This window comes from Betta splendens, chromosome 4 (assembly GCF_900634795.4).
Source record: "Betta splendens chromosome 4, fBetSpl5.4, whole genome shotgun sequence".
Classification (NCBI taxonomy): Eukaryota; Metazoa; Chordata; class Actinopteri; order Anabantiformes; family Osphronemidae; genus Betta; species Betta splendens.
The window spans coordinates 23,864,315-23,884,660 of record NC_040884.2 but is presented as its reverse complement, the minus strand read 5'-3'; the positions used below and the strand labels follow the sequence as shown (position 1 = coordinate 23,884,660).

General features: G+C 43.6%; 1 protein-coding gene across 3 annotated transcripts; it reads left to right on the top strand.

The window, feature by feature from the left end:
* The first annotated feature begins 420 nt into the window (after nucleotides 1-420).
* On the top strand, nucleotides 421-20,135 carry kank3 (KN motif and ankyrin repeat domains 3). 3 transcript variants are annotated; one of them, XM_029148094.3, is made up of 12 exons: nucleotides 421-552; nucleotides 11,803-11,862; nucleotides 13,420-13,505; nucleotides 13,678-15,429; nucleotides 15,674-15,776; nucleotides 15,944-16,177; nucleotides 16,459-16,549; nucleotides 16,713-16,932; nucleotides 17,078-17,220; nucleotides 18,205-18,405; nucleotides 19,294-19,395; nucleotides 19,909-20,135. In XM_029148094.3, exons 3-12 carry the CDS (start codon nucleotides 13,469-13,471, stop codon nucleotides 19,969-19,971), a joined length of 2,946 nt encoding a protein of 981 aa, XP_029003927.1. In that variant the 5' UTR covers nucleotides 421-552; nucleotides 11,803-11,862; nucleotides 13,420-13,468; the 3' UTR covers nucleotides 19,972-20,135. The 3 variants fall into 3 exon arrangements, with proteins under 3 accessions (XP_029003927.1, XP_029003925.1, XP_029003928.1); XM_029148092.3 differs by having other exon boundaries at nucleotides 13,675-15,429; XM_029148095.3 differs by lacking the exon at nucleotides 11,803-11,862 and having other exon boundaries at nucleotides 514-552.
* The last annotated feature ends 211 nt before the right edge of the window (nucleotides 20,136-20,346 follow it).

Below are 20,346 nucleotides of genomic sequence, written 5' to 3'. Positions count from 1 at the left end.
ACTTGAATAAACTTATGCCCAAGTCCCGCCTTCCGCACTCCGGATCTTGTTTTCCATTGGTGGAATCATCTGTCCTTTATCTATTTTGTCAAGGAAACCCATAAAGCAGCTTCTTGTTAACAGAGCTCGCGATAAAATGACTGAAACAGGGTGATTTTGCCTTCATAATAAAAGCACAATGCGTAACTAGGTCTCAGATCTCAGATCACTGTACAATTTATGTTACTACAATAAATATGGAATGGATCGTGGAAATGATGTTGATGCAGGCACATAATACAAAAGAAGGAAAACACACAAGGTAAAACTAACACTAGGGTTAAACTAGTAATAATAATATAAATTTGAAAATTTTGAGTTGCTTTCAGTATTTCTAACGTGGTAGTATTATTTTGAAATTCAACACCGGAAACGCGCTAAGGAAAGCATTGAGTTTGACTGTGGGGGAGCGTTCGGAGGGTCGGAGCTGTACAAACCTCCTCCCAAACTTTTCGTACCTACTTGGAAAGTCATGACAAGCCGTAGTGTGTCTGGACGGAGAGAAGCCAGAAGGTAAGAGGACACAGTCTGAGGGATCGATTCACATACACGGATTATCTGATTATTGATCAAACCACACACGAGGATCTGTTTGGATCAGGAGCTGATTTACGGATGAATGTTGATCATACTGTTGCAGCGGCTGCGAAAACAATTTGTGAATTTTTAAAGCACACTTTAAACTTTCTTGGCTGCAGCCAGATTGTGATGCTGAACAGCTTCTGCTTTATGTTGTTACTGTAATGTTTCCTTTCAGATCTCAAATACACTCGTTTAATATATTAAGCAACTTTTTCTATATAAATGTTTGTATACATATAAATTCCTTTTTATCTCAAAAAACTACTACTTTCAATTTGTATCATTTAAACTCAGATCAATTGTGTCTGGCAGTCACATGACTGAGTAGCAACATCCTTATTACACAGTAAATTACTGTAAATGATGGATTTTGATCTGAGCCTTTGTGCTCTATGATTTTATTTGTTTTTGTTTTTTTTTTAATATAAAGGCCTGTTCTTTTGTCATTGTGGTTTTGCTGTTGCCATTTAGTTGTATAAACAGCCCTCAAAATCCCATAAAAGTGAAATTGCTCGAGGTTTAAAATAACATTTTAAAAAGTATTTTTGGCCTTTCAGGTTTTATAATGGGGCTGTTGCTTCTTTGTGTTTTCCCTGTTAAGCCTATGTTTTGAAAATAACTTATCAGAGGATTGAGAGCAGAAAAAGAAGAAATCTTTTAGCAGATACTGTTATGGGTGAGGCTGCTACATGGGATGGAAATCCCCCTGACCTCCCTTATTGTGTGAAGTGTCGGAGGCCCCCCCACCCTGCAGCTGATCTCTTGCCTGTTATTACGCTGTGCATCATCTGTCTCTCCTCACTTTTCCGGGGAAGACTCCAGTTTTGAGTTTCAGAATCAGTGAGACTTAGTTGGGCCTGGTTCCGTTTCATCTGAGTCACTCATTGCAAAAGATTATCCACTAATGCAAAAACATCCATAACCAAGTCCCTGAGAACCGAGAGGGAGAAACCCTTTCCACAGAATAGAAGAGCTCCTCTTCAGGCCTTTGTGTACATTTAACTTAGAGGGTCTGAGAGCAGCTTGTTGTTTGTGTTCCTGAAGCAGGGGCTGCTGATTTAAACATATCAGGCTTATAACCAGTCACATCATCTGCTATGTGAAGGACACTGCGTTTGAATTTTCTATAGCTTGTGGTCCATGGTCCACTGAATGGAAAGAGTCAAGATTATTCAGTATTCCTGGGAATTCATCTATTGGATGTTTCTGCTGATTAGCTTCTTGTGCATTCTGTGACAGTGAAAGAAGTAGCTTGCCCCTTAAAAGCCCTTGTTTCGTTTGTTTCACTTTGCTAGAAGTTCTGCTATACAGATGAAAGGTTAACAACTTCCCATTCACAGTAATAGCTGATCCTGCTATTATAGGTAAACTGTTGTTGTAGTTTTGCTGGTTGAAGCAGATTTAAAGGTTGTGAGCGCTTTTCTGTCTCGGGCAATAAAGTTCAAGCATCTCTGACCACTGGATTGTAATGACAGCAGTCATAGGACGTGTCTGGGTGATTGTTGGGAAGGAGTGAGTTAGTTTACCAGTTGTGTTGTCGGCCTCACTCGTGAGGTGTTTCAGACAGTGGACAGAGTGGTTTACTGTTGCTGAGTGTCTGGCTCACCTCACACGTCCTAATGTTTTCGGTTTGATAAGAGAGGAATCTGTGGGAAGGGTGTGAAGTAAACAAACCACATTAAGACTGAGGAGAAACAACAAAGGCTGACACGGCGTGAGATTTTAAACTTCCTGGTCATTTTTTTCATGCTGAAGTAGTGGAATGTTGTATTGTCGTTTCTAAGACAAAGTTAAATTTAGTTTATTGGTGACCGTATGTCTGAATGTGAGCTCATTTATTTGGATTTCGCTGTGATCCGGGTTAACGCTGTTACGTGTCCAATGCTTGTGTCCCAACTGGTAAAGATAATATCAGGCCTTGTCACTGTCATCAGTTAAAAGGGAAGAACAGGACATTTTTATCCTCCGTTGATAAGCAGAGGATGTTCAATATGAGAGAAGTGAGTGATGCAGGTGATGAGGGGAACTTTCTCTAATTGTGTGCTAAGCTCATGAGAACTTTCTTCTGCTCCCACAGGAGACACTGTCTCTCTGCAACTGGACCCTGGTATTTAACTTACTGCAGTCGCCTCAAAAATAGATTGTAATTTTAGTTAGAGGTATCAGGAGGTCAGTGGAACCCCCTTCATGCTACAGGAACGAATGCTAGTGCTGCTTGTATCCCTTAAAGCCACTCATGAATCAATTCTTGCCTGGGAACAGACAGAGATCTGATGATTAAATGCAGTCTGCATTACACGTGGCTCCGTCCTCCTGCAGCTTGATAAAACACATGCTGCGTAATATTTTTAGCTTCGTTACAAGTGGTTTTAATTTTAGCACCCCAAGACTGAGGGTTACTCCAGGCTCAGCAGCGACATGATGTATCGAGAGAGGAGGAAGCCCATGTGACAAATGTGACTCATGATGAACCTATTAGATTATAGCATGTAAATGTCATTCATGCCAACTTCAAAGTCATAAATACAATGCTTTCTGTGACCGTGTGTGTTCTGACACACTCTGAGCTCCGCCTTTCGTAGACCAGCAGACCCTCAGTTCTCTAAATACAATAAAGTCAGCTTCAACCTGAATGTCTTATTAGCTCTGGATTAAAAGCACCTGACTGGATTCTTCTGTCTTTAACTTAATGTTGTAAACTCATTATCTTGTGTATCTGTATAAAGTCCGCTGACTGCACAACTTTGTTGATTTGTTTGTGTGTGAAAAAGACGTTTCAGTCTGTAGATTGTAATGAGAGTAATGTGATAAACTGTAGCGTTGGCCGGGTCCAAAGGCCGAAAACATTCATGTCCCACTGTCGAACATATAAATACAAGTAGCTGCTTTGACTAAACTGCTCAGCCTCAGACTTAAAGATATTAGCAAGCAGGAAGGAGATGCACAAAACACACACTTCAGTTAATGAATGAAGAAAATCCACTGATATCTATGTAGTTATTAAAGGAGCTTTACACTGGTTTCACTAATAACCATCTGCTGCTTATATACTGTATATCCCCACTGTACTGTACATCCAGCATCCTTTGACTGGGATGCAAAATGTGGCACTTAAACAATATGCCAGATTTCTTTGTATCAATTATGATTTGATTAGTTTTTCAAGCGAGGAGTTTGACAGTTTTGTAATTACAGACAGTCTTTTCAAAGGTCGAAACGTGTTCCCTGTGGTTTGTTTACCTTTGAAAGTCAGATCTTCTCTTCTGGGGGTAACAATTAGTTTTAAGTGTCGGGCCTGTGTGGAACCTGAGAGCAGAAGGTTTTTGTTATAATCAGCAGGAACTTGGGCTTAAAAATGGAAAACTGCCAGTTTGTACTGGACAGTGACTCCTCTGATTGGAGTTGTTTCCCCAAAATGATGCTGAAAAGACGGGCCGCTTCTCAAAGGTTCAGCTCAGTGCTTGAGAGAAACGGGTCGGAGTTGTGTAAAAGCTGTAGCAGGAACAAAGAGGTTTTAGGGAATTGGATGCATTAAAATACAGGGCAACCACAGCGTAGACTGTTCAGCTGAGAACTGGGCTGCGTGGACCAGCTTGATTTAATCATGTTGAATTAAGTTCATTTCCTCTTGTTTTTATCAACTTATTCCTCTTGGCTGTGTTTAAATAAGTGCCATCCTTTGTGAGCTTTTCTTTCACCTCCTATAATCTGTCCAGACATTTAACTCTTAATGAACTAGAGATTTCAGTTGTGATCATAAGGGAATCATATATTTGTTCTATTTGATAGATTGGAACAACTTCTTGAAAAATACTTACTTAATTGATTATATTAGAATAATAATGATTTAGTTTGGAGCAACTGGCTTTTGGGGATAAATGAACAATAAACATAACAGGCTGAACATGTTCTGTAGTTTTATCATTGTTTGCGTTAACTAACCAAACACAGTTACAGTCAGTGAATAGGGGAGCTGTGCAATATAATTTCTAGTTAAGTAAATAATAAAAAGTTATTTAATTGCTTTCAGTGGCAACAAATCTTATAATCTTATTATCATAATATAACCAAAACCAACATCTCCTAATGCTTCTACTCAAGGCCGACCCACTGAGGAATACTCTACAGATCTCAGATGGTCAATGATTTCCCAGAACATTCCAGATGTGGGGTTCAGGAAACAATAATAGAACTGGAGCCAATCATTTGTCTCTTTCTGCCTGTTTTTTATTTCAGAATGCACGTGTTCCTTTAGAAGTATTCAGTGGGACAGTGAATACTCATCCTGTTTGGACAAGGTCACCGCAGAATTGGCTTCGTTTTGTCTTTTAATATGGAATCAAAGCAGATTCACTGTAAATGATGCTAGAGTCTCTTAATTGGCACCTGATGTGTGTTTATCTGTTAGAGGTTCTGTCTTTGTGATGCATGTATCTGAGTAGGTTTAAGTGGGCTTGTATTATGAGAGACTGTCTGTGTGGTCCAATCAGACTTTCTCCACTGTCTGAGAACGGTACTAAAAATACCAACTTTTGCTTGAGAACTGGCTGTTCTTGGGAAGGAGCCACTGGTGCTAAATCACCAAAATAACGAAACGCTGCCCTGGTTTGGTGCATGTGTTTACCCACCCAGACACTTTGGCCTGTCACCAGCCGTCATCAACGGCTGTGATCACTGGCCTAAAAGGCCTTTTAGCTGCTGATCTGGTGTGAGCGGCACACTGGTCGTGACTCCTCTGTTTTTAGGGACCAAATAGATCAGATTCCACTCTGCCCAACTGACCGCTTCTCTGCGGAAAGAACCAAACCACGGCCGCTTTTGGAAACGCTTGCTGCAAGTCGCTGCGATGCCTCAGACTAGTTTTCAAATTTGGATCAAACAATGAGCGTTTTGTGCGACACTGAAACCAGTTTGAGTTGCATTCAGACTTCGCCTAGTCTCCAGATGATCCTTGTTTCTGCTTTTAGTGGGAAACCTCAATGAGGGTGAGGAGTGAGCTCAGGACCTAGATCTTCAGTTTGCAAATCTGCACTGAAGCCAGGTTTGGCAAAGCAGATGACTAACGCTGGCTCACACAACCAGCCTTCCCACAGTTATTATTGTCGTCTTCTTCTTTTGGCTGCTCTCTAAATGGTCACCATGATGAAAACTCCATTTGCATTGGCTCAGCCTTCATTATCACACGCATACTCGGCTACAGTCTAGGAATTACATGACCCATTTTGTTTCTGAACCCGGATAACGAGCTGAAAGATGACCGACAGAGAAACCACGTGGTGCAACGTGAAAGACTTGTTCCAGATTGTAGGACTAGCAGCAAAGCTAGAAAAGCAGCCTCTCGTGGTAGCGTTAGTTCACGCTCCATCATCGAGAGCAAACGCACAAGGAAATGCAGACGGCAAAGCAGAACTCGCTGCACAAACCTTCCACAGGCTTTTCAACTATTGGCATCATTAAAAGGCTTCCAGTGTCTTCTGACCTTTGGAGACCAGTATTTACATTTGGAGGGTTGGAGATGGGGAAAAATTATATCTGTTTCCACATAATGCTGGGTTCCGCTTGTAGTTTAGCTAGTTTTAGTTTTCACTTTATTTTGTTTTGTTTTTGTTGGTTGAGAGTTCTAGCGCTGATGTGTTGAATTCTTCTTTGTGTGTTTTTGTGAATGAAACACACCAGAGAGGACGTTAAGAAAAAGAACATTAGACCATCTTGGACAATGTGGTTCATAATTTTTATTATAAGGAGCGTGGAAGTGTTTCCAGTTTTTCCAGTTGAATGAAGGGTTTACAATTATCAGTTGTTCAAAATGAAAAAAAACTATATTGCTGCATGTGTTTTGGCACCTTTGGCACAGAGGCTGCGTCTGTTCTCCACTTTATAATAAACCAAACACTCAGGTGTTTTCGGAAAAGCAGCCGCCTCCCTATGAAGTCACAGAAGAACAAGGACCCAGTGATGAATTCAGTTCCCACTGCAGCAGAAAACAAGCATTTACTTTTGGTTCCATGTGTCTTTTATATTCCAGTGTTTTATTTATTAATCTGTGATTTTACCCTTATGTGAAAAAATGCTTTAGATAAAACACGTGTGTAAAACATCTGTGTGTGTGAAAATATGCCAATTGCTGCTTTGTTTAGTCTGTAAGTTCAGCCTTGGTCTCTCTCTACTGGCCTTGTACCGAGCACTGCCACCTGCTGGTAGAGCCTTTCTTCTTAGTGGCAAATACAGAAGCAAAGACTGGTCCAAACCAAAAAGCTAAGTGAATCACTATATGATGGAAAACTGAATTAGAGCCCTCAAACATGTATTTTGCACATAGTGATCAAGGTGTGTTTCACATCCTGTGCCTTGTCATTACCTCGGCCCTCTCCATCAAAAAGATGCTAAACCAGTGTAATTTCCAGAAGTGAAGGAAGTAACATGGGAACAGACACATATTTCAGTTGTTTCTGGGCCGAGGACAACAGAGGCTGACATCTGGTGTTGTTCTGTAGTTGTGTGAATCAAACATCTGGAGGCTGCAGTTGCTACTGTTGAAGAATACTAATGGGACAGAGTCTCCGCTTAAACACAAATGTGCAGAGCAGCTATTTAGGTCAAGTCAGCGCGGCTTCAGGAGCTCAACTGGTTCGTTCATTAGAATGCAAACTGCTAAAAACAAGGTAATAGCGAGGGAGAGTACTGTGGTTCCAGTGAATATAGTGGCGATGTGTCTGAATCTCAGGGTGGTTCAGATTTTCATGTTTAAGTACCAGAGAGTTAGTTTCATGGTGTAGAAGGAGAACAGGGCGTGTTTGGGCTGAAATGCAACGTGACATCAAGGCTGGAAAATGGTTAATTGGGGAAAAGTGGGTTTGTGAGACCAGCTTTGTGTCAGGGAGGAGCCGTCAGGCATGGGCTGCATCAGCTGACTGGATGCTGCTGCTGCTGGAGTGTGAACTGGGCATTTACTGTGTGCAACCTGAAGCCAACGCCATTGTTTCCAGAAGGAAACGTACATCGTTGCTGTTCTCGGAATCTGTTCAGGTCTGAACTGGTCTTTAAATGGATGAAAAAACAGTGTAGAGATACTGACCTAACAATCAGTGAGTCCAAGCCTCATCTAATCTCATCAGAGGCTCCTTTGACTCGCATAGAATCCGTCACTGCCTCTGTTTGCTGTTGCACTAGCGCTGATTCTACTTCCAACAGAAACTGTTTGCCCTTTGGTTGAGATGTTGAGGGCCCCAAAAGCCTGAAGACTGCGATGCTTGTTTTCAAGTAGTAAAATGCATCATGAGGTGCTCAGAAGAAACTTGTACATCTACTGAAGTTCTAGATGTGAGGTACATAATTACCAGCTTGCATAACACATAAGATCCTGGCCCTTTGAGAAGCGTTGAATGTGAGCAGCTGGTTCTCGACGGGGCCTTCATTTTGAGACCCATCAGGTGTTGGACTCCACCAGTGACTTTATTGAATTCACTTTGTAACATATGGGGCAAAGGCAGGCGAGGGGCGGGTGGTGCTGAGAGAAACAACGAGGTCTCACAGAACAGCGTCGCCACCGAAGAAGCATAAAGCTTCATTGTGGAGGCTCAATGTGCCTGATTGTGTTTGCTGGAGGCTCTGGAAGGAAGAGGAAGGGGAGGCAGGACGCATGTGATGTTTGAAGTCAAGCTGATTTTAAAAAGCTGATCTTTATTTTCACAGATGTCAGCGATGTGACATCAGTTCGTGATTTGTGAAAGAGGCCGGAAATGGCATCTAGTGGCCGAATCCTGTATGTGGCCGTGACAAAGTGGTTCTGTTGCTGTGGGCTTTAGTTCACACGCACACACACACACTGGAGTCCTGATAACACGCTATCTAACCTCAGCGTGATGCGTCATGTGATGTCGACCTCGATGCTGTTGTTGCATGCCAGAGACTGCGTGTTTTGCTCAGCTCTCAGTCTTTGCTTGTCTTCTCCCCAGTGTTTTCCTGCTAGTTTCAGGAAGCAGCTTTCAGTCCGGCCCGATGGGTTTCCTGGCAGGACCCCCCCCCTCCCCTCCCAGTTCCTACTGGGAGACAATGGGAGGTCTCCCACGGGGGCATTAAGGAGTGTGTGTGTATTGTGATGAGGGAGATTTATTGGGGGAGAAGTGGGCTTCCCTTCAGGAAACTGCAGATTTATCCCAGCAGCAGAGAGGGCCTCCTGTGTGTGTGTGTGTGTGTGTGTGTGTGTGTGTGTGTGTGTGTGTGTGTGTGTGTGTGTGTGTGTGTGTGTGTGTGCGTGCGAGTGCGCGTGCGTGTGCGTGTGTGTGTGCGTGTGTGTGTGCTCAGCAGACATGAAAGAATTCTCCTCACATCTACAGTACAGGGGATCCGATTCAGGATTACGAGCTGCTCCTAGGGTTAAAGGGAGCACAGTTACATAAGAATCTAACTTCAGATTCCAGCTATTATCTTTCATGAAATCACATCATTAACTTTTCATTGAAACCTGACTCAAACCCATCATCTTTATTTATGATTAGTCCTCTAAGCATTTGTGCCGTGTGGGACAAAACTGCTATGTCCATTAAAATCTCATCAAAATTTGTTCCTCACCCAAAATTAAATGATAAGAAACAAACATAGTAGCAGTTGTTTATGGAAATTGAAACAGTCCATTTTGTCACTAGCATTTAGTCCATGTGTGGTATTTATGCGCCTGCAAATTTCTCAGTGGGCTTTTTCTCATGCAAAGCAGAGAGACAGTAAAAGTCGGCGTCAGCGGGAGGGCGCTTTCACTGGCTGTCATTCACAGTGGGCCTCTTTCTCTCTCTGTGTCCTTCCTTCATGGGAAAAGGGTGGCGTCGGCGATGAGGTCACCGTTTGAAACATGCTAAGCCTCAGACCAGCTCAACGCTTCCTCTCTCAGGAGGGAGACTCGAGGCTCATTTACTGTCTGCTCTGGGGTGAACCCTCTGCAGAATGTCTCCCAGCGGTTGCAAAGAACCCACCCACTCCGAGGATTTGTCTACAAATACATATGTGTGGCTCCTAAATCTGTAGGTTCAAGTTTATTAAATGTAAGAAACAGACAACAAGCAACACTGCAGCTCATCTGCTTTTTATCCTGTTTAAGTCCGTAGATGTTTTGCTGCAACTTTGGGCCTCATTGTTGTAGTTTTGGACCATGTGTCATCAATGTGACTTTAGATGAAACTGTTCATCACCTCAGGGATTTAGAACTTTTAAAGCCAGCCAAATCAGACCTGATGTGACTTATGATCTGAAGAGTTGAGGTTAGTAGGTAAAGACTGATTGTCTGTATGTAGCTGCCATTATTGTCATGTTGCATTAAACAGATAAACCTTTATCGCAGAGCATAAAGACGTATACAGCTGCTGTTCTTATTCTGTAGAACAATGCAGTCTGTCAAGTGTGTGTGTGTGTGTGTGTGTGTGTGTGTGTGTGTGTGTGTGTGTGTGTGTGTGTGTGTGTGTGTGTGTGTGTGTGTGTGTGTGTGTGTGTGTGTGTGTGTGCGTGTGTGCGTGTGTGCGTGTTTGTTTGTGAAAGTTGGCAGTGTGGCTTCCAGCTGGTCAGGACTCAGGGTTTACTGTAGAGAGAAGGAATGCGACTTCTCACTGCAGTCTGTAATTTACTGTGTGTCATCAAATCACAGAGGAAAATGGCAAACAGCAACACTTGAGCTGAGGAGCGAGAGGGGAAATGTGTTGTGATGAAATGAGGGAGAGAGATGAGAAGTAGGAAAAGCAAAGATCGAAAAAGCTGCAGTCGTTTTTTTGTTTCTGAATGACAGACGTATGTCTCTCTTCAGGAACAAACATTTCAACACAAAGTCCAGGCCACTGAGTGAAGGACAAGTTTATCTGAACTCGAATCAGAAGATGCGACTTCCATTACATGTGATGCATGTAACAGCTGTGATGTCCAGCATGGGATTTTGAGAACGAGTGATGGAGTCCCTTTAAAAGTCAATACAAACACAGAGGATGCAGCGATGGGAGATCCCTGGAAAGCTGTTGTGTGCTGCAGCCTGACGTTTACCGTGGTTTGACCTGAGAGATGAAGCTGTCACCAAACAGGACTGAGGCAGACGCGCACAAACACTGTTATCACTGTTCCACTGCATAGTTGACTCAATCCCTTCCTCAGAGCAGCACACATTGTAATTTGCCTGTTTGCTGCTGCAGCCTGAGCTCGTGGACCGTGTGTGTGTGTGTGTGTGTGTGTGTGTGTGTGTGTGTGTGTGTGTGTGTGTGTGTGTGTGTGTGTGTGTGTGTGTGTGTGTGCGTGCATGTGCGTGCGTTTTATGGGTTTTCGGTAGTCGTGGAGTTCGATGACGAGCAGCGTGTTTCAACAGCGTGTGTTACTGTAGGAATGTGCCTCAGGCTGCTGGAAAACACATCTGTGTGTGTCGCTAGTGCAGAAAGCTGTGGGGGCCGGTCACCGTCTGAGAGACTGTACATGTTTTTGGGTTTTAAATACGAGCACGACTGCTGGGTGTGAATTGTCTGGTTATTAGGAAATGAGATGGGAGGTAAAACTAGTTTTATTTCACTGGGCCTCGTAGATCTTCCAGTAATTATTCACCTGTGTTAGTGAGGTTTGAACTGGTGGATGCGTCTCCCCCTTCTCTGCTCATATTAAAGTCCTCTGCACCACAAAGCCTAGTGAAAATGTCATTTATGTCAATGTAGAAACTCATTCATTTTGCAGAATTCATATCAGAGGAAAAACAAGCTTTTCACATCATCAGGCCTCATGATCCATCAGTGTGTTAAACAGTGAATATGTCATTATTGTCCTGACAGTCTGAGCTGTTTCTGATGCCCTGGTCCAGGTCTTTGTTTTGGCCCAAGCGTCTCCTCTGATGCTCCTGAAACACTTCATTTTTGCTGTACGTGCTTTGGGACAGAGGACATGCATGTTAGTGGCCATGAATAAACTCTCTATGTAGAGACGTCCACTTAACATCTATTACTTACGTCTATTCATAATTTCAGTACCAGAGAAAACGGTAAAAAATTGTATCATACGCCAAATGAGTCGGCTCATGATCCGGACGATCCCGTGTGCACAGCACTTGCTAACATGGCTTATAGACCTCTATTGTTGCATCGTGGATTGTGTTTAGCTCGCTCTATAAACACAGTTCAACTTTAGCCCATCCTGTACGAGCAGCCATGTGACTCCCTCTGTTTCGAACAGGGCTGTGTGGAGCAGGAAGCACCGAACCAGCCTGGACTCCAGCTACATGACGGCTGAGAGGTACTTGTCAAAATGTAATATACTCTGCATTAATATGTAACTTTATGCATGGTAAGCACATTGTGTCCTCATGCATCGTGGGGGTGCCACTTACTGTATCTTATTTGGGAGGAAACCTCTTCCAGCCTACCTGACCCTCATGGCTGTATCTGTATATTATTGCACGAGAACAGTTTTGACTTATTTTGACATTGACATTAATGGCTGTGGATCAATATTTAAATGTCTTTTTCTCAGTAATTGTATTGCATTTTAACATTTTAATATGAAAAAAGCGGATCCTGCTCATACATAATTAGCGGAGCTCATCCCATTCTCCCAGATCTTTCCTCTCTAGTTCAATCAGATCACATGTGCACTCCAGGATGTGCAGCCATTTTGAGGTTCCTCCAGATGTTCTATTGTGTTTAGGGCCCCTCTTTGTCCTGCCTGTTTGTTATTGTTGTACCTGTCCACAGTTTGCACTGCCACAGTAAATGATAGGAATATTTAATCAAATGACAGAGTTCAATTCTTCTTGTGTTTTTTTATCTATGTGCAAAAGGTGAGGGCTCTGATCGCTTTGCTGTGACTGCATGTGACATGGATCTGTCAAGCACTTTTCCATGAGTCAGGGTATTTGCTACATGGCAGCTCTTTCCTGCTGTACAGGCGTGTTTTATGTTTCCTGTCTGCCTGGAACAAGCAGCAGAAGAAGCAGGTTGTTAACAGCGATGCCGTACCTGCTGTGTTGGAACACGCAAAGAACAGCCTTCGTGTAGATGCGTCCAGACATTTTGGCTTCACGGCTTTTGTTCTTTGTCTCAGCTTTTCATGTCTATCTTTAATTAAACATACTGTAAGTCTTAAATTTCACTTTTGAATTCCAAATTGTTTTGCTAATAATGTGCCACAACAATGTCGTTCTGTGAGTGCTTCCATCATGTATTCTGTATTTCAGACGCGTGGAAACAGATTTTGTGCCTCGAGGACATGATTGATTTTGTTGGTGAAGAGAATCCTGTGGTTTTTCAGTAGAACTGGATGCTGTGATGCTGTTAATGGAGCAGCTGTCTTGTGGTTTTGGACATTGTTCAGACTTTTATTGTTGACTTTGTCGTAAGTTGTTTCCGCTGACAGCTGTCTTGTATGCCACAGTGTCTTACAAACACACACGTGTTATGACCCTTGAGCAGTCTGGAGTTTTACAGTGTGGATCCTCTTCAAGCAATACAAGTTTAGACGGTGTATGGTTGTGATGTCAACGTTACACAGACCACAAGAAAAACACCTTAAAGCCTTTTATAAGTCCTATAAAGAGGCATCTGTGTTCACCTGTAAAGTGGAGCTGTTTATAAGGCTGTTGTTGTTGCTTGTTTTGTAATGATGACTTCCATTACCAAAAATATTTTTCATGAGGAGCATGTGATGCTGATTCTGACAGAACAAACATCAATAAAGTTGAAGCGTGTGGGGACACATGACTTCCTGCACTGCTTCTGTCTGGACTGTGAGCAGTGCTTTAGAAATTAGAACCTTTTAAATGGATGCATGTCACAATGTGTTTTCTTTACCCAGGTGTTTTTGTTGAAGCTGTGCGGTTGCTGAAAGGTCCCAGTACTGAAAAATGACTCAGTCAGTGCAAGTTAACCCAAAGCTCCCTGGTAAGAACCTGCATAGGTGGCGTTGGAACGTTTGATTAAGTGGCAACTTTTCATTGTACAGAACTGAGCTGGCTTACAGACTTCAATAGGCTCATTGTGTAATGCATTTGTACATAGTGGCTGTTTAAATTTCTATAAAACAACCTGTTAAAACCTGTCCTGTTCCCAGCAGACCTGGGCTCTCCATTCATCTACTCCAGTCAGGAAGAGGCTGAGCAGCCTGCTTCCTACTCTGTCCAGACTCCATATGGTTTCCAGCTGGATTTGGACTTCCTAAAATACGTAGAAGAGATAGAAAGTGGGCACAGTCTCCGCAGGGCACCTGTGAACTCCCGCCGCTCTAGCCGAGGGGTCAGACTTTCCCAGAGAAGTCCGAGTGTGGGAGGACGTGCCAGTGGCTGGACATCCACAGAGTCTTTGGCTTCTCCAGCTAGCGAGGATGGCAGAGTGCCTCCGCTGCCACCGCCTCGCAACCGCCTTGGCTCTGCACCCTGTGAAGGGCTGTCACTTTCCCCCATGACCTTCCTCGCGGCCCCCCCTCTGTCTGCAGGAGCCAAAGTGCCGCCACCTCCTCCACAGCGCAACCCTAGAGTTGAGCGGACTCTTCTGGAAACCAGTCGGAGGCTGCAGCAAGAGCAAACCCACCACCACCAGAATGGAGGGCGCTTTCAGCTTGCGGATCCTCCCAAACCGCTCTCATCTTCTGCATCCACTCAGCCTCTGCACAGCAGCTGGACTAAACCCAGTCCTCAGACCTCTGGGCGCAGCACTCCAGCTGCTGGCACCACCGCCACCCCAATTCCTCCCAGCCAGCTGCAGACCGTTAGAGAGCAGATGGCCACCGCTCTGAAGCAGCTGAAGGACATGGAAGAACGGGTCAAGGGTGTGCCTGCACTTGAGAAAGAAGTGGCGAAGCTTCGTGCAGAGAAAGACATGCTGCTGGTAGCCCTGCAGGAAGCCCAGCAGAAGCAGCAGTCTGCAGAGTCCTCCACCCAAACCGCAGAGAGCTTTCAAACCCAAGCAGACCACAGCCAGACTCAACCAACCTCACCTGGTCACAAAGGCACTGGAAAATGTAACGAGCTGAAAAGGCTGACAGAGAAGTTTGAGGGTAAGGAAGAGAAAGCCCAGGAGCTGTCATCAAAAGGTTCAGTGAAAACACCAGCAAAGGCTTCAGTTGTTCAGAAGAAATCAGTGGCCGTTGGGGACGACAGGCCTATGGACTCTGTCGTATTGTACTACAGCCAGGGTGTGAAAGATGCCTCTGAGGGCACCAGGGTGAGTGTTTGTGAGAGAGGCTCAGGAACAGAAGCCCCTCTGGTTCATGAGGAGGGTGTGCAGGCCCAGGTGGAGACAGATGATGCAGAAGTTTGGGTCATGGAGTCCCTACTTGGTTTGAGCAGTGAGGCACAGCGGGAGATAGACACTTTACAGGACACCATTAAATTCCAGCAGGAGTCCATTGTGGCTCTAGAGGACAGTCTGATTGTGGCCGACAAAGACCTGGAGGCCCTCAAGGCTCTGATGGAGGCAAAGACCTGCAAAGTCATGTTTGATAAGGGCGTCCTCGCTAAACCGAGCACGGCGAATGCTCAAGTAGAGACTCTGAGCTCAGCGCTGAAGCACGCGGCGGTTTCGTGTCGTCCCGAGATGCGTGACGCGTGCGTGGGTGAAACCTCTGCAACAGGTCAGATGGAACAGGGCGTCCAGACCGACCCGCCCGAAAAACCAGCAGAACCAGTGCCTGTTACTCTGGTCACCACCGGGTGTCAGTGGGAGGAAAGGAATGAGGAGCAGAAAGTGACGGCGCCAAAGAAGAGACAGTTGACCATCACTGAATACAAGGTCTCCCCAGACGAAGAGCTGGTCAGTACGGCCACAAAAGAAGGAGAGCAAGGTGAAACTGCAGGTGACACCAAGACAGGTGAGAACACAAGACCTGGAGCATTAAGAATACTGTACATATCCAAACTAAATATATATGCTAGTATTTACCGTTGGTGCCAAGATATCATCAGGAATCTGCATTCTGAACAAAGGGGTTCATTATTAAGAGCATCCCTGAAAATGTCTTTAAAGATATTATCCAACCTTGTGTTTCATTACAGTTGTGTTTCTGTGGTTACTTGAGCATCTTTATGATCCACCTGCTGTCTTCATGCTACCAGGTTTGCTGAAATCAATAATGAAGAGGAAAGATGCAAGTAACTCAGGGGTGAATCGTTCCGCTGGCAAAAAGAGCCTGCAGTTCGTGGGCATTCTAAATGGAGGGTGAGTAACGTGACTCATTCACGTTCAATAAAAATGGACAGAAGGACCCATGTCACAGATTTGATAAAAAAGAAACCAAACCTTTTTCCTTACATCTTCTTGTCAGGTTCCTAATGTACAGTAATGGATGCCAGTGTCCTGACTGTGAACAAATATTTGTCCTCTAGCTATGAATCTACATCAAGTGAGGAAGAAGAGGAGGAGGAGGAGGAGGAAGAAGAAGGTGGGAGTTCCTCTGGAGAAAGTGGTGATGGCGAGTGCTTGGACAGCACAGAGGAGGATGAAGCAGCTCTGGAGGAAGAAACATCTGAGGAGGAAAGAAACATCAACTTGGACGAGAGTGACACAGACGAAGAGACGCTGAGAGCTGCAAATTATTCATCTGATGCTGTGAAAGAGAAGTAATTTGCTACAAAATAAAGAATATACTGTGAAGTTGCCATGCTGAGGGTTACAGTGTGTGTGCGTGCGTGTGTGTGTGTGTGTGCGTGTGTGCGTGTGTGTGTGCGCGTGTGTGTGTGCGTGCGTGTGTGTGCGTGTGTGCGTGTGTGTGTGTGTGTGCGTGCGTGTGCGTGCGTGTGTGCGTGTGTGTGTGTGTGTGCGTGCGTGTGGGTGATATCCACATATGTAGATGCAAAGCAGTACATCTTTTTGTTTCATCTTTTATTCCTGTTTGCCACAGGTTTGAGTTAAGCTCTAAGATGCGTGAAGCCTGCCTCATTCTGAAGAACCACCTCAACGATGACATCAAAACACTGAAGAGTAAGGAAGTGGTGCGTCCATGCATGCTTTTTCAATTCATTTCATCCCCAAATTATTGTTTCTTCATTTCAAAAGTAACTACAAAATGACCTTAATTAACTTTTTAGGTATAATTTTGCCTCCATTCTGAGGAAAATTCCGATACTGAGAACGTTAAAATGTCCTCCCCCTCAGCTCTCCAGCAGCCACACTGTCCAGCTGGAGTGGTTTCGGATCTCCAGTGCCAAAATGGCTCAGCCTTGCCGCGTGTCTGACTACCTGATGGCGTTCTCTGAGGTGTCGTCGCTTCTACTGGAGCACGTAGTCAACATGACCGACGGCAACGGCAACACGGCGCTCCACTACAGCGTCTCCCACTCCAACTTCGGCGTCGTCGGGCTCCTGCTGGACACGGGTCAGTAATGAAGCAGAGCAAGAGTAGAGCTAAGTAGTAAATAATGAGAATTTTAGAAGATTTAATTTGTCCACTGTTGCGTGTACCTAACACTATGCACGTGTATATATATTAACAACACTCCTTTATTATATGATCTCCATAGGCATGTGTTCTGTTGACAAGCAGAACAAGGCAGGCTACACTGCCATCATGCTGGCTGCTCTGTCCACTGTGAAGGAGGAGGAGGACATGGCCGTGGTCAGGAAGCTCTTTAGTCACGGTAATGTCAACGCCAAGGCCAGTCAGGTGAGTCAGCTAACCACAGACTAGGCTGCAGGGTTTATATACCTAACTACTGTCTAACAGTTTAGTTAGATTAATTATTGTTATACTGAAGCTTTTCTTATGGAACATCTTAGGAAGCTAAAATAACAGTACTATCATTAAGCCAAAGGTTTTCCTCTGGATCAGTGATTGGACCTACAGTAAATAGACCAGCTTTAGCTAATGCTACAGCGTTACAGCGGTTAGAACTGTTAACTGTTTAAACCTGCCAGTTTACACTGGACGACAAATCCTTTGACAACAATAAATACTGTATGCGACGTTTCTAAAAACTCAATATTTATTGTGACCTGAATAGGTTTAGACTAGTCATACCAAAAGCCATTTTAAATGGCTCCATTTTATGTTTAAAGTTGTTATTAAAGGGCAAAGGAAAAACATGTTTGTGTTGTAGTGAATGCAGCATTCAAAGCCAGAGACTCAAGATATTTGCTTAGACTCTAAATTAAATCAAGCAAATTTGAAACCCAACGCAGCACATGAGATTATGCTTTTCGGTCGTCTTACCTTCATCTGATCGTCCGGTGAACGTGTGTGTTTGGACCTGGCGCCTGACAGACTCCCGCTGCCAAGTCATACGATTCAGAATTTATAGCATCACTGACTATAAATCTAATTACTGGCACTTGTTATTGTTGCTTTGAGGCATGCAATGCAATTTTAGAGGCAGGAAGTTTAGTATTTAGACTTGGGAGTAATGTGCTGAATGGCATTTGTCTGTGCTTTGAAACAATGTCTCAGTTTAAAAGAAAGTAAAGCAAATAAGCAAAGACAAAGTAAAACAAATCATTTCTAATTATACCACTCAGTAGAACAGTGCATCAACATTAAGAGGCAGTTTGTTCATCTGCTTGTTGTATTTAGGAGCTCATTGACTCCTGCCTGTAAAATCTCAGTGTAAATGTAACAGTGTCCAGACAATGAAATGATTCTCCACCTCTGCAGGCAGGTCAGACAGCGCTGATGCTAGCCGTTAGCCACGGTCGCCTGGAGATGGTGCGGGCGCTGCTCGAGTGTGGCGCTGACGTCAACGTGCAAGACGACGAGGGATCCACCGCTCTGATGTGTGCCAGCGAACACGGCCGAGCCGAGATCGTCAAGCTGCTCCTGGAACAGCCCGGCTGTGACATATCTGTCGTGGACAATGTAGGTGCTTCATACAACAGCTATTGTATGGCTATAATATATAAGACCTAATTGCCTTGTTATTTATGATATTTGTTTATTTTATGGATTTAGTTAAAAAGTAGATCTTGGAATTTCTTTAGACTTTTAAAATTTTGCCAATTCACTCAATGGAAGAAATCGGAGTAACTTACTGAATGTGGAGGCCAAGTCTCTGACTGCTAAATCTGTCTGTTTTCCTCTCTTGGACTTAACTTTGTGTGTACTCAGGAAGTGACTTCTGATGGGAATGTTTATGCAGTTTCCTTTTCTTCACTTTTTTGTTACGACATGCTAGAAACTAAATCATTAAAATGGTTTAATTTGCTTTCTGCACTTGGAGAAAGTTTCTGTGATTGAAAAGTCACAACACTAGACTCACTCAGACGTTCATTTACATTTGTAGGTAAACTTTTGTTGTACTTGCAAAATCAATATGTTGTTGTTCAGACTCTACATTAGTTTGTCAGTGGAAAGTAAAAAACATCTTACTCTTAAACAAAACTCTGTTTTGTGGCATTTCCTTTGTGGAATTTCCTGCTTCATTTTATTCTTCTTACATGTTGCTCAAGCTTTACAGTGATTTTTACAGTGACTGCTCCGGATGCTTGAAGTGAAGCCAGGCAGACAGATGAGTGTTCACATCTGTGCCAGAATGAGTTTGCCATTAGGTCTGGTCTCCTACTTTGTCTTGCATTGCAGCACAGCTGGACTGGAGGGGTAGGGGAATATTTGGTAAAGCCCCCACTGAGAACACAGGACAACATGACAATGAGAACCCATCGAGATGTAGTAAATGCATTGTTCACTTTTAAGCGTCAATTGACTGGCCTCCACTGTCTGTCTCTGTCTTTCCTACTATGTGTGCAGGATGGAAGCAATGCTCTGTCAATTGCACTGGAAGCATCTCACAATGACACAGCTGTGCTGCTCTACGCCCATATGAACTATGCCAAAACTCAGACTGTTGTGGTGAGTTCAACCAACCGCCTCCTCTTCTGTGTGCCACAAAAATTGTATTTAACCAAAGAGCAAACCTATAGGTTAAATAAGAAAGTCACAGTTTTATGTGTGACAGCTCCATGCAGATTCATGTACGTTGGTGTGGGATCAAGCTGAAGCTGTCACAGTCACAGCATAAATGTACAGTGAGCAATGCCTCCTGCATTTACAATTAGTTCCACACTGGCTGTCAAGTTTTGTTTGGGTGTGGGCATCACCAAATAAAGGTGCACTGCTGCCCCCTTCAGGTGCTGAAAGAAATGACACCACAGGTCCATTATCAAATTGAGTACTTTACATTACTATTGTATTAACGAAATACAATACATATACAATAAATACAATTAATATGATAATGAATATTATATACAATATATAAAGGGGGTACTAATAAAACCACTGTATCTAAAATGACCCAGATATTTTATTTTTATTAATCCTAAATAGCGGTTTTAAAACCTAACCCTACATTGTTTGTTCAAGGGAAGTCCAAAGGCCCAGCAGCGGAGTCCCACCAGCCCCCACAAGCCCTGGCTAGCAGACTGACGCAGTCGTACCAGGTCACTAGAGCAAACAGAGCGGGAACCATAACTGGATGTGTGCAGTAAAAGCTCCACTGGAACCCACTTAAATATATGTATTTATATATTGTCTTATGTTCTGCATTTATAAGTACTGTCAATAAAAGAACATTATTTTGTAAAGTGAAAGTTCTATACTTGACTAATATAAGCTCCTGGCATGTCTACAAAGAGGTCCCCAGTGCTTGTTTTCATTTGATGGAAGGTTGTGCCTTGCTGTTATTTGCACTTCACTAATATTACTGTTAGAGGCAGTGAACACACCGGTGGCAAATACTGTAAAGCATATCAAATAGCCCCAACCCTTGTTTTTCATCCATGTTGACACATCACGATCCAG